The sequence below is a fragment of the Bubalus bubalis genome, chromosome 20 (genome assembly GCF_019923935.1).
Source record: "Bubalus bubalis isolate 160015118507 breed Murrah chromosome 20, NDDB_SH_1, whole genome shotgun sequence".
Lineage (NCBI taxonomy): Eukaryota > Metazoa > Chordata > Mammalia > Artiodactyla > Bovidae > Bubalus > Bubalus bubalis.
The window spans coordinates 96,493-110,322 of record NC_059176.1 but is presented as its reverse complement, the minus strand read 5'-3'; the positions used below and the strand labels follow the sequence as shown (position 1 = coordinate 110,322).

Below are 13,830 nucleotides of genomic sequence, written 5' to 3'. Positions count from 1 at the left end.
CCCTGGGCTTCTTCAGGACAAGAAACATGACGAGACTGCCTCTGCGTCCTCTCCCTCCTCCCAAAGCCCTGGATGGACCCGGAGCCACTGACTGTGCTCAGTGGGCCTTTGCAATGGCTAACCCACAGCAGCCCACTTTCCCCAGCTTCTTCTCTGACATGGGGGAAGAACCACTGGAAGGAGAAGAACCTTGACTCTCAAGGGCTTGGGGGAAGAGAGGCCTTTCACCATGGGGTGCTGTCTCTGGTCCACTTGCTTCCTCAGGTACGGGAGGGAGCAGGTGGGCCAAAGGAGGCTTTGTTAAGGTCGTGACTGGGTGCCCCAGTGTTGAAAGCACCTAAACCCAGGCTCTCTGCCAGCCCTGACCAGGAGAAGGAGGAACAGTCCTGTCCCTGGACAGGGTAGAGGGCACCTCTTCTGCCTGCACTGGACTCTGCAGGCAGGGGTCGGTGAGAGGGAGGAGGACCCTGGTAGGTTGTGAGGGTCTTAAACAAGAGTGCTGGCAGTGCGTCTCCCAAGCAGACCCGGTGGTCCCTGGGCTCCCGCATACTGGAGTCATTGTGGGGCCAGGAGACTGTTTCCAGAACCTTTCATCTCTGAGTTTTAGAACCCAGTTTGGGTTTCAGAACTTGAAAGCCTTTACCTAAGAATTGTGGAAAAAGAGGAGAGCCCACCTAGATTCTAGCTCTGGGTCTGCAGAGTGTGGATGCCGTGGGCACTAGGCTGGCCTCCTAGGGAGCATCCTCACGGGGGCCAGACACACCCAGCACTTGAGCACACTCACTCTTGCACACACGTGCATGACGTTCACCTCAGAAAAATCCAGAGGTCACCCAAGGGTGAGAAATGGCTGTCTGGGCCTCTGCTCTGTCCTGAGGCTGGACCTGGAAGGCTCCCACCCTGCCCAGCTGCCAGAGGACAGTGGGGCTGCCACATGTGGCAGACCACCCCATTAGCCCCCAGCCCTGCGTGAGTAGTCCTCGACTGGGAGTAGTCCTTGACTACCCTGAATCCAGTTTGGGTTTGGCAAAAGAGAAGGTACCTAGGAGATGAGGAAAACTTCAGTGTTCAAGAGCACTGATTTGTAGAAATCCCCAATAAAGTTGCCCCTAAAGGGGTTGTTAACACCGGGACCAGCAACTTTGGGTCAAGAACCAGTTGCTGACTCAGGTCTCTCCTGACCAGTCTCAGGCTCAGTTTGGGCTCTTAGGAATACAAGATATTAGAGGACACCTATGTATGCTTTTCAAGATTTATTTCAGAGTTCTGATCAGCGGCCTATCGAAGAGACCTGTTGTGAGAAGGCTGATCCTCCTGATACCTGCCCCCACCCCTGTCTGCTGCAGACTTCAGCTTTACTGTCTATCACTGATTCCTTCTCAGAAGTTCCTCCTACCTCCCCTGCAGTTATACAGGGGTCAGGAGGCTGGTTTACACAGGATGCACTGTCTCTTCCTTAATTTTGCTGGTATGGATAGTTTTTACATTTGTGGCCACACCAAAGAGGACAGCAGCTATAAAGGCATACAGGCGACCGAACACCAGTCTCACATAGACTAAAATTGTTTCGTCATATGGTACCGATCGAAACAGTCTTGGAGGGGGTCCGCTGTCTTCACTCCCTCCATAACCTGTTGTTTGGCAAAACGGAGGTGCCCAGCCCAGGTGGCAATGGCAGTTGTCTTCACTGTTGCAAACTCCTCTGGAGTTGCATTTCTGAGGGAAACACGTATACTCCATGTGACTAACAGAACCGTTGCAGAAGGTGTTTAAACAGTACGTTCCAGGAGCACAGAGGGAACCATCTCTCACATGGCCATAGTCAACTGCTCCTTGCCCACGGTGTAGGTCCAGCCCAAAACACAAGGCCTCTGACATATGAGTTTGATGAAATCCAACGTGTTCCTGCAGCGGAGGCAGAAAACTGACATTGGTGCACTGCAGCCTTCCACACAACAGATCCTGCAGCGAACAACCTATAAAGTTGATAGACCAAGATGTTCTTCTACAGAATCCAAATCGGTAAGCTTTTCTATTTAAATTATAGCATTGATTCGGAGCATTCAAAGCCCCTCTACCAAAGATTTCTCTGCAATGCACACTGCGGTCAGTGCAGCTTCCTTTAAAGCAGTACCCTTCTTCACCACACGGCGTTCCATCTTGCATAAAAACATCTCTAGGGCAGGTCTTGCTTATCCCACGGCAGTACTCAGGAAGGTCACACATACTCCGGATGGGTCTGCAGAGTGTCCCGGGCTTGGAGAATGTGCAGTTTGTGCAGCATGATTCTGCGTCACAAATACTGGGAGCAGTGAAAGAACAGAGGTTGCTACAGCATGGGTTGCTGTAGCACTCCTTGAAGGAGCCGCAGTCGCATTGCTCCTCATTTTCCACTTCTTTGTTTCCACAACGTTCGTGTGTCATCGATCTATTGTAATATTCCAGCTCAGGGAGATACATACAAGCGCTTCTATCACGCATAAGTATATGTTGTAAATGCCCATAGGAGCAGTTACTGAAAGCATCAGTCAGTGACTGGTAGCCATTCATAACGCAGGTGGTCCTTCTCTGGCAAACACAGTCTGGGTAGTCGTAATACAGACCAATACTTCTGCCAATTAGAAAGCACAAGTAGAGAGCCACAATTAGGGTATTTTTCCCCGATGTAGCAATTGGCACCAAATTAGCTGGATGGCAGAAACTATACAGGTTTGGAACATAGGCACCATCAGGTGGTTCAACTGTGCTAAAGACTATAGCTGTATGTGGTTTAAAAGCAGGATATAAGGTTCTTGAATAGAACTGGAAGTATGCACTCTGTGGTCTGAGAGACGCAGTGCTGACTGGGTCCCTAACATTATAAACATATACGAGGCCAATATAAAACCTTATCTCAAGACCTCGATAAATTGCATCAATGATATTGCCCACATCCACCATGTACTGAACAGTTTTTGACACATTGTTTATGGTTCTGTAAAATGCATTAGTAGACTGAAATACTCCTTTCATATGTGCTTCATGGAACATATACAGCTTACTAGACATCCTGGGGGCTGCGGTGATGTTTGCTGGAGAGAGCAGAGGGTCCCTTTCCTCCTCATACCCCGGTCTGTGCATCGGTCCCATTGCGCTGGCATCTGCCACCATCTGAGAAAGAGTGTGCTCAAACTTTCGAGAATGCTTGAGGGGGCTGATTTCGTAGGTGAGGTCATCCAACTTCATATAACCCTGGAGACCACCATAGCACGTGTTTATGGTGACCGTGGAGAAAGGGATCTCCTCCAGGTAGCCAAAATAGTAGCAGTCTTCAGGGAGAAAGGGGTGGTCCGTCTGCAGGACTCCTTGGTCATCCTGAGTCATCATCAGGTATCCAGGCCAAAGGAGCCTCTTGCGCCGCATGTGGATTACGTGCCTCTGTCCCCCAAAACGCAGGCTGTAGGAGAGCCAGCCCAACACCTGGGCGCCCTTGCCTTGGTGCAGCTCCTTCCTGGGAATGACCACCTCCGTGGAGATGTAGCGCCATGAGGGACGGTCCGGAGAGCACTGGACAGGGGCCAGCACTGCACAGAGCCCGAGCAGCCAGAGGGCTGCCCTCAGGGAGACCCAGCCCTCTGCCGGCATGGGGGCACTGCTCAGGGATGTCTGCCAGCGAGGACAGAGAAGGCGAGGCCCCGCAGAGAAGCCAGGTCTGAGCCGCGTGCTGAGGCCACTGCCGTCAGAGGAGATACTGATAGAGAACAAAGGGTGCCGGGGCTGCCAGCGTCCAGCCCTGGGCGGGTCATCTGCAGAGACTGAGTCACAGTCACAGGGCGAGGCCCTGGGCAAGCCTGGTCATCAGTTCAGCGGGGCTGACCTGGGCAGGGGGGAGGCTGTGTCCACGAGGGTGGCATGGGAGGGGCAGGGGAAGGGAGCAGAGGCCTGTCTCCACTCCATACGTCCAGTCCTTCTTCCAGTGGTCTGCACGCCCCACATACATCTGAAACACGGCTCACAGGCCCCCGCTGTGCCCCCTGGAGCTGCCAGGCCCCCTCCGGGACAGGCCTCTTTTCCCTCCTGTGAGCACCACTTCCTTCTACTTTGGCGATTGGAACCAGACACTGCTCACGTCACTTAACATTTGTAGGTGTTGAAAGTGTTTTAAAAGTTCATAATTGGGTGTGTCTCATTCCGATTAGCAGGTAGGTCACTTGCAAACCACGTGTTTCTCTTGATTTTTGCTTGGACTTCGTTTAGGCCCCCTGAGGAGCAGGCTCCCCACTCTCCTCTGGGACGCTCTCTATGATTCTTGCTGACCCCGGCTGGTGAGACCAGAAACCAGGACTGACTGCGAGCCCCCGGGTGACCTTCGTGTCCTTCTGTGTGGGTCTTTCCCGGCAGGGGATGGTTCTCGCCTGTACCTCTGTGGACCCAGGGGCCGCATGGTACCCTCGGGGAGCGAGGAAGTATTTCAGGCTGTTTTACACCACTTTGTAGCCATCCACAGAGGACAGAAACTCACTCACAGGGCAGAATCAAAAGCAAGATTTCACTTTCATCTGTAATATGAGAATTCTGTATCAACAGAGGGTGCCCTCTGCTGCATTTTGCTCGTTGGTCTGTTTTCTTTTTCCCTTGTTGTCTTGGGAGAGAACAATCTGACTCAGGTCGGATCTGGCTCCTTCCCTTTCACGTCTGTGTTCTGTTGCCTTGAATGCAAGCTGCTTGCTACAGGGAGGTGGCCCACGCAGTGGCTGTCTCCTGAACCCTGCCCCCTTGCCCGAGAGTCAGCTCACAGGAAACCCTTGGCCAAGCCCCGCTGGGCATGGCTGCAGGGGATGAGAACCTGAGCCCTCCATTCAGAATCTGGCTGGAAGCATGAAGTGTCTGCAGCAGCCTGTGGCCCTTAGCACTTTAGCACTTGACCTCCTCACCTCCCGGTCTCTGCACTGTAAGAGAAACAGGAGTCAAACTCCAGGCCACACAGTTTGGGAGGACTCTCGTCAGCCCTCTGCTCTGTCTCTTGGCTCTGCCAGTAAGGCCGCTACTCGTGGCCCTGACTCCTGTCCCTCAGCGCATCGGCCTGTGATGAGGCGAGCAGAGCAGAAGGAGGGTGGGCTCTGGGATGTCTCTGGGCCCTGATGCTTGGGAGCCCTGCCCCCTTCCTCTTGGCTCTGTATTCAGTGTCAGTGCCTGCTGTCATCCTGGGGGAGTCACAGACTCCTTCAGGTCCTCTTCACCATTTGCAGAAACGGTCAGAGGGAGTACTTCCTGCAGGTGGGGATGGTGTTTGCTTTTACCTGCTGGATACTGTAGAGGACAGAGCACTGCATGTGCCTTCAGCCCTGCACAGCAGCGGCTGTCACTGGGAGGCGCGTGCCAGGGACGATGTCACAGGAAGGTGCATCTCTGATTTCTGGGCCTGCTGTTTTTGGTTGCAGGAACACAGGGTGTGGGTTGTGCAGGCTCTGGCAGCCAGTGTGCGCCTGGGAAGTTCTGTGGTGATAACTGGGTCAACAGTGCTTTGGCAGCCCTGAGGTATTCCGAGTCCCTGACATGTGCAATTGGAGATGAGCTGTCAATCAGAAAAAGGCTGCCAATGCCGTGGAGCCTGGCTCCTACTGTCCACAGGGTCTCCATCTTCCCCATCTGGATGGTCCTCCATGTGGAGCATCAGCCCCAGAGACAACAACAGAAGACAGGAGTCTCAGGAAGTTCACTCGGCTTAGATGTGATGTACCCGGCCACTATTTCCACCCTTCTGTACCTACACCCTGTCTTCTTCAGAGTGTGGGAGGACACCTGCTGACCAATAGGCTCCACCAGGGATAAGGGCAGCTCTCGAGTTGGGTGTGAAAAGGATCGGTATTCATTCTGGCTGTATGTAGCAGCCCAGTTGGCTCCATGGGTCTCCTGAGGTCGTGTCAGCCTCCTGAGTGTGGGCTGGGGAGGAAACAGGCACAACCTTAGAAGGAGGCAAACATCACATGCCCACAGGTGGCAGGAGAGCCAGTAAAGGCCAGGGACCCCTGGGATTTCTGAGGGGGCCACAGCAGGGCAGCACCTAAGCCAGACCTGCAGTTGCCATACACAGGGTCCCCTTCCCTCTGGCAGTGTGGTCCCCGCAGTAATGGTGGGGACATCAGGGCTTGGTGTGGAGAACACGTGGAGCACACGCATGTGGGCACCAGGGGCATCACCAGCTCCTACGTCCCCTGCACACGTGGTTTACAGAAGCTGTCATTATTCAGAAGTTGGGGGTGCTGGGGTGAGGGGAATAGTCCTGTAGATCCTTTCTTGGGCTAGAAGGAATCCTGTACAAGGGAGCTGGTCCCCCTCTCCAGAGGGGGTGATTGAGAGGGTGCTCCTGACCTACAAGGACCGAAGTGCTGGCCCAGAAGGCTTGACACCGGTCACCTGCCCCCTGAGCAGAGACGCTGTGTGTGAGGTGTTGTCAGGGAGCAGATGCAGTGTGGGGAGTGCACAGGTGCCGGGGTGGCCTCCTGGGGATCCTGGCTGGGCCCATTGAGGCAGGGCCATGGGAGCGCCCACAGAGTGGCCTGCCTGCTGCCTGATGGAAAAGGGGAGAGTGTAATGGGATATTCCCAAGAAGTGGACGTTGTTCCAGGACTCCTGTGGCCACTGCCTCTGCCAGCCAGGGTTGGCCATGCTGTTCTGGCACCCACTGACCTCCAGCCCTTTCTCTGGACATGGCCAGAGCCAGAGTGGAGGAGGATGGGGGTCTATCGGGGCGTGTCTCTCACACTCACCCTGAGCTGGCCCCTCCAGGTTCCACAGGACAGCATACTGGAAACAGGGACTCTTGCATGTTGCACCACATGCATTTCCAAAGGCAGAGGGGGCTTCATCATCCTTCCATCATCCCACCACCCGGGCTTCTACTGAGGTGACAGCTTGACCTGTGAGCATCACGGAGGGGCCCTTGGGGCTGGGAGGGCCTCTCGGCCCATTCTGGTGTGTGTGAGGCAGACCTTCTGTGGTGGGCCGGGGGTCTGGAACCCCGTGCTTGTAACGAGACCTGTGCTTTCTGTGGGACCACTCCCCTTCTGTGAATGTCACAGTGCAGTGGATTTTCAGGAGAGAGAGGATCCATCTCCACAGGTATGGAGGAGAGATGTCTGAGAGCATCAGGACCAGAGAAAATCCAGACCCTCCCTAAGAGCTCTCCTCACTCGCAGGGCCACTGTTTAGCCATACTGTTAGAATGGCTAAAACCCACCAGTCTTGCAATGCCCACTGTTCAGTGAGGAGGACAATGGAAAAGCTCATCATTGTTGGTGGAAAGAAGGTTGATCCAGTCACCTCGGCAGGCAGTGTGGCAGTTTCGAAGAAAGGTAACACAGTTTTACCCTTTTCATACTATTTGTGAGGTTATCTTGGAAGAACTCTGGAGTGGGTTACCATTTTCCATAAAGAAGGCTGAGCACCAAAGAATTGATGCTTTCAAACTGTGCTGCTGGAGAAGACTCTTGAGAGTGTCTTGGACAGCAGGGATATCAAACCAGTCAATCCTAAAGGAAATCAACCCTGGTATTCATTGGAAGGAATGATGCTGAAGCTCTGCTACTTTAGCCACCTGATGTGAAGAGCTGACTCATTGGAAAAGATCCAGATCCTGAGAAAGATTGAGGCCAGAAGGAGAAGGGGTTGGCAGAGAATGAGGTGGTTAGATAGCATCACCAACTCAATGGACCTGAGGTAGCTGGAGAAGGCAATGGCAACCCTCTCCAATACTCTTGCCTGGAAAATCCCATGGATGGAGGAGCCTGGTGGGATTCAGTCCATGGGGTCGCTAGGAGTCAGACACAACTGAGTGACTTCAATTTCAGTTTTTACTTTCATGCATTGGAGAAGGAATTGGTAACCCACTCCTGTGTTTTTGCCTGGAGAATCCCAGGGACGGGGGAGCCTGCTGGGCTGCCGTCTATGGGGTCGGACAGAGTCGGACACGACTGAAGTGATTTAGCAGTAGCAGTGGAGGACAAATGGCCCTGCATGCTGCAGTTCACAGAGCCGACTTAGCAACTGAGCAATATCAGCAGGTTTCTCCTGAGATCGGCAAGCATGCTTCTAGTGCCTCTGAGTGAACCGAAACACGTCCACACGGGACTGCACACGAACGGCTGGAGCAGCCTCATCCATGACTGCTGGAACTGGAGGCAAGCACGGTGTCCTTTCCCAGAGGAAGAGTGGGCCGCCCGTGGTCCACACGTGCATGGGAAGAATAGAAGAACGAGCTATGGAACCCTGAAGGGTCATCTAGGAATCTTTTCTTTTTAGTGGATGGAAACGTCACATGTCATGAAACTAACCATTTGACACCGAACAGTTGAGCAGCCACCTCCTCGCTCTGGGTCCTGAGGGCTCCCATCAGCCCTAAGGGAAACCCTGCCCTCTTACTCAGTGGCTTTCTGCTCCTCACTGGTCATGTTAGTGATTCGGGAAGCCTTGCTGTCCTACAATGTGGAGAAGCTGTTCCATCTGTGAGCTCAGATGTGTGAGCACCAGGTGACGTGCGCGGCAAAGACCCCGCCCATCAGTGCAGGAGATGCAGGAGGGGAGGCTCCACGGGGCCTCGGCTGCAGTCAAGACTGTCAGGAGAAATAGGGTCCCTGGGTCAGGAAGATGCCCTGCCTGAGGAAATGGCAACCCACTCCAGTGTTCTTGCCTGAAAAATCCCATGGACAGAGAAGCCTGGCGGGCTACAGTCCAGGGCATCTGAAAGGTTAGCTACAACTGAACACGCATGGAGTCTCATTTTTTCTGTGTTTTATGTTTTGTCTTAGGTTTTGTAGTTTTCAGTGCACATGTCTCTCCTCTGCTTGGTTAAATTTATTGCTAGGCATTTAATTCTTTTAGATGCAGTTTTAAATGGAATACTTTCTTAATTTCCTTTCTGGACTGTCCATGGCTGGTGTGAATGAACCTTAAATGCATATGGCGAAGTGAAAGAAAGCAGTCTTAAAGGCCTACATATTGTGTGACTTCATTTATAGGCTGTTCTGGAAAGACGAATACTATAGTTAGGACAGAGCTTCCCAAGTGGTGCAGTGGTAAAGAATCTGCTTGCTAATGTAGGAGACACAAGAGACGTGGGAAACACGGGTTCAATCCCTGGGTGGGGAAGATCCTCTGAGGGAGGAAATGGCAACCCCCTCCAGTACTCTTGCCTGGAAAAGTCCCACGGACACAGAAGCCTGGTGGGCTGCAGTCCATGGGGTCTGAATGAGTCAGACTCAACTGAACACCCATACACACACACACAGGACAAAGCTGTCAATGGATCTAGGATTCTTCCATATTCCTGATTTTCCCACCTCTTCAGCCCCATCTGTTGAGGGAGGGGCGGGGCTGCACTTGGAAAACTTCTGGGTGCCATAAATTTGCCACCAATTTTTAGACATAAGACCAATAGCATGATCCATGGGGGGAAAACTGATAAATTGGAGAGCATCACAATGAAAAACACTTGTTTTCTGAACTCACTGTTAAGGGAATCTAATGGCAAGCCACAGGCTGGAAAGATACACTTATAAATAGCATATTTGGTAAGAGCTTTGTGCTGTGAATGCACATGGACACTCATAACTGAACAACAGAAGGTAAGCTACCCAGTGAAAAATGGGTGAAGTCTGAACTTGCCTCCAAAGATGGACAGCTGACACGTGAGCACTTGGAAAGACCTTCCACATCACAAGTCATCAGGGACTGCATGCTTAAAGGATCGTGAGGTACCACTGCACAGTTAGAATGGCTGGAACCCAGATCCCAACATACCAGGTCCTGGACATGACATAGAGCAAAAGGTGTTTTTGTTCACTCCTGGGCGAGGCTGCAAAAGGCTCAACCACCTGCAGACGACTTAACACATCTGCATGGAGATGAAGCTGGACTTCACGTGGGATGGAGCCATGGCTCTGAGGCAAAGACTCAGGTCCACACAGAGACCTCAAAGTGGCTCATGTCTGTAGAGTGCACTGATGCTTCCCCCCCCAGTGCTGATATTTTGCTTACAGAATCTTTTCTGTATGGAACACACTCCTGACACAGTGCTTATTGTATGGAACACACTCTCTAACAGAACGAGTAATGTATGGAACACAGTCCTCTAACAGAGTATGTATTGTACACAACACACTCCTCTGACAGGGTGTTTATGTATGGAACACACTCCTCTGAGAGAGTATCTATTGTATGGAAAACATTCCTATAAAAGTGAACAGACTCCTCTGACATTGAAATCACTCCTCTGACAGGGAACACACTCTAAAAATGAACATATTCTTCTAACAGTGAACACAATCCTGTAACAGCAAACACACTCCATAGATAGGGAACACACTCCTGTACAAGTGAACACACTCCTCTGATGGAACACAGTCCTCTGAGAGTGAACACCCAACTCCTTTGATGATGAACACAAATTCTGACAGTGAACACACTCCTGTAACAGTGAACACATGCTTGTACCCACTTTTCTCAGGACCCCAACCCAATCATCCCTGTCATCATCAGCCCCAGCACAGCTGCCCTGCCCCTCAGGGTTTCTGACACCCTCAGGATGTGGGTTTTCACACTGTGTGTCTCACACAGTAATAAACAGCCGTGTCCTCAGACCTCAGACTGCTCAGCTTCATGTAGGTGATGCTGGTGGACGTGTCTTCAACCAACATGACTCTGCCCTGGAACTTCTGTGCATACTTTGTTCCGCCATCTTTGCTGTCAATCTGTCCATCTGTTCAAGCCCTTGTTGAGGGGCCTATTGCACCCAGTGCATGTAGTCGGTGAAGGTGTATCCAGAAGCCTTGCAGGACACCTTCACTGATGCCCCAGGTTTCCTCAGCTCAGCCCCAACTGCACCAGCTGCACCTGGGAGTGCACACCTGTGGACAGGGGACAGAAGTGCATGAACCCCCTTGACTGGACCCTGTCCCTTCCTTCACCGCAGCACCGGGATGACCCTGACCTGGAGCCAAGGCCACCAGGAGGAGGACTGTCTGGCTCCAGTCCCTGGTGAGGGCTGTGCTCCCAGGACTGCTGTGCAGAGCCGGTGTTGCTCTGGGTGATGTTCTCAGGGCTCAGAATATCCATATTTAACCTAGGACACCTCAGGTCACCTGCATGTTCTGAGGCTGAAAACTTCAAATTCAATACATGGGCGATACTAGGAAGGAGTAGTCTTATGACCCATGATCACGCTCAGTGGGTGTGTGTCCTGCCAGGTCCTTGACCCCTGTGTACACAGAGCCCTTCCACTGAGGGACCCACCCCAGAGGACACCGTCCCCATCGTGAACCAGCCTTTAGTGCCAGAGACATCTTCACCTCTAATCAGTGTGTTTCACCAAAGTCAGCAACCACTGGGTATTCACACAAACACACACACCTGTCACTCACACACATACACACATGACACACACGCAGTGTCACACAGACATACAGAAACACACACACACCTGTTACACACACACCTGTCACACACACACCTGCCACACACACACACCTGTCATATACACACACACCTGTCACACAGAGATATGCACACTCACACCTGTCACATGCACATACACAGAAACATAAGCACACACACACCTGTCACACACGCACCTGCACACACACTTGTTAAACACACACATACACACCTGTCACACACACACACACATTTCACACACACACCCCTGTCTCTCACACACACACACAACCTGTCACACAAACACACACATGTCACACAGAGATATGCATACTCATCCTGTCACACACAAACACAAGCACACACATCTGTCACACACACACCTGTCTCACACAGACACACCTGTTGCACACACACACACCTATCACACACACATACTTGTCACACACACACCTGTCACACACACACACCTGTCACACAGAGACATGCACTCACACACATACAGACACAAACACACTCAAACACAAGCACATACATGTACACATTCACACAGACACACATATTCACACACACTTTAACACTCACACTGCTGCTGCTGCTAAGTTGCTTCAGTTGTGTCTGACTCTGTGTGACTCCATAGAAGGCAGCCTATCAGGCTCTGGTGTCCCTGGGATTCTCCAGGCACAAACACTGGAGTGGGTTGCCATTTACTTCTTCAATGTATGAAAGTGAAAAGTGAAAGTGAAGTAGCTCAGTCATATCTGACTCTTCGTGACCCCATGGACTGCAGCCTATAGTCTCCTCTGTCCATAGGATTTTCCAAGCAAGAGTACTGGACTGGGCTGCCATTGCCTTCTCTGTTACACTCACACATACACACTCAAACCCAATCACACACATTCACATACTCAGATGCACACATACACACCCTCATACTTACATACACACACTCACATGCACACACATACACACACTCACTCATACAAACACATACACAAACATGCACACACATATGCACCCACACACTCACATGCACACTTACACACACTCATACACACACTCACAGACATATATACCTGTAATTCTCATGGCCTCATTGAGCTGTGTATTCCCAACAGGCCCCAAAGTTAAACATCACCAGTCCTTGTCCTGCTAGTTATTGTTTTCAGTGAAAAGAGAAGACTCCATCTCTGAGACTCCTGGACCCCTCCCCACATGCTCCTGTGCAGCAGCCCTGTACTGGGGTCCTGGGCACCCCCTGCCTGGGCTTACAGGGCAGTCCTAGCAGTGTTTCTGGTCTGGTATTAAATGGCTCTGTTCCATCTTCAGAGTATTCTTCTAGAGACAGCATGTTCTTTTAATCTTCTCTAGAAATAGCCTCAATAAGGCACGCACTCTGTAGAGAGACCCCAAGGAAGGAGTTTGTGAGAACACCTGGACGTGGCTGCCCTGGGGCTGCAGGTGCACTGATGCAGTTGACACTCACAGTGAGTCCAGAGGCTCTCGAGGACGTGGGGTCCCTTCACCTCCTGGAGCCCCCCGTGGGCTCACATCATGTCACAGGATAGCTGCACGCAAAAGCATGGGGCTCGATGCCCACTCCACCTACCGTTTACTCCTGGGCTCACCTGTTCCTGCAGCACCTGGATCCTGCAGGGGCCCCACAAGAAGGTCCAGATGATGAGCCCCCTTGTTGAAAACCAGTGCAGTCGCCCCAGACAACTCACAGCACAAACACCTGAGGGGCTCCTAGTGCCCACACCTGTGAGAGGAAACACCTGAGACACTGGAGGAAGACGAGGCAGAGCCCTAGTCAGCTGACTCCGGTGGGGCTGCCCTGAGGGCATGCTCACCCAGGGAATGGGGCGGTGAGCATGCTCAGTCACCTCAGTCGTGTCTGACCCTTTGAGACCCCACGGACTGTAACCCACCAGACTCCTCTGTCCATGGGATTCTCTGGGCAGGAACACTGGAGTGGGTTGCCACAACAGCACCCTGCAGAGAAGCTAGGTCAGCCATGTGTGTGTCCCCTGGCAGGACATCTCTTCAGCAGGACAGCCTCAGGGTGCATCCATCCTCAGACTCCATCCTGCTTCTCACTGTCCCTCCTGACCCCCTGCCCAAGGACATCAGGACCTGGCGTCAGTGGGGAAACAGACCCACTGCTGAGTCAGCCATGTCTCCTCCAGCAGGACCCTGTGACAAGCCTGCATACCCCCTGTTCTGAGTCTCTGATGGAACTTTCATAAATATTCTTGAGCACGTCAGATACCCAAGAGCAGGAGAGGGATACTGGCCATGTTGATCAGGCAGGAGAGAGCAGGTCTGAGGCCAGCAGTGAGGTGCTCTGAGCCTGTCTCCAGCTGTGGGTACCAGAGCCACAGCGCCCTGCCCTCTGGATGTTGCCTGGCTGTGGTCTCT

The 13,830-nt window shown here is 52.4% G+C and overlaps 1 protein-coding gene across 1 annotated transcript; it reads right to left on the bottom strand.

The window, feature by feature from the left end:
- Positions 1–1,196: 1,196 nt before the first annotated feature.
- Positions 1,197–3,764, bottom strand: LOC112580657 (disintegrin and metalloproteinase domain-containing protein 20-like). The gene has a single exon (XM_025270785.3). The coding sequence runs from the start codon at positions 3,622–3,624 to the stop codon at positions 1,432–1,434; it is 2,193 nt and encodes a 730-aa protein (XP_025126570.2). The 5' UTR covers positions 3,625–3,764; the 3' UTR covers positions 1,197–1,431.
- Between the last annotated feature and the right edge of the window lie 10,066 nt (positions 3,765–13,830).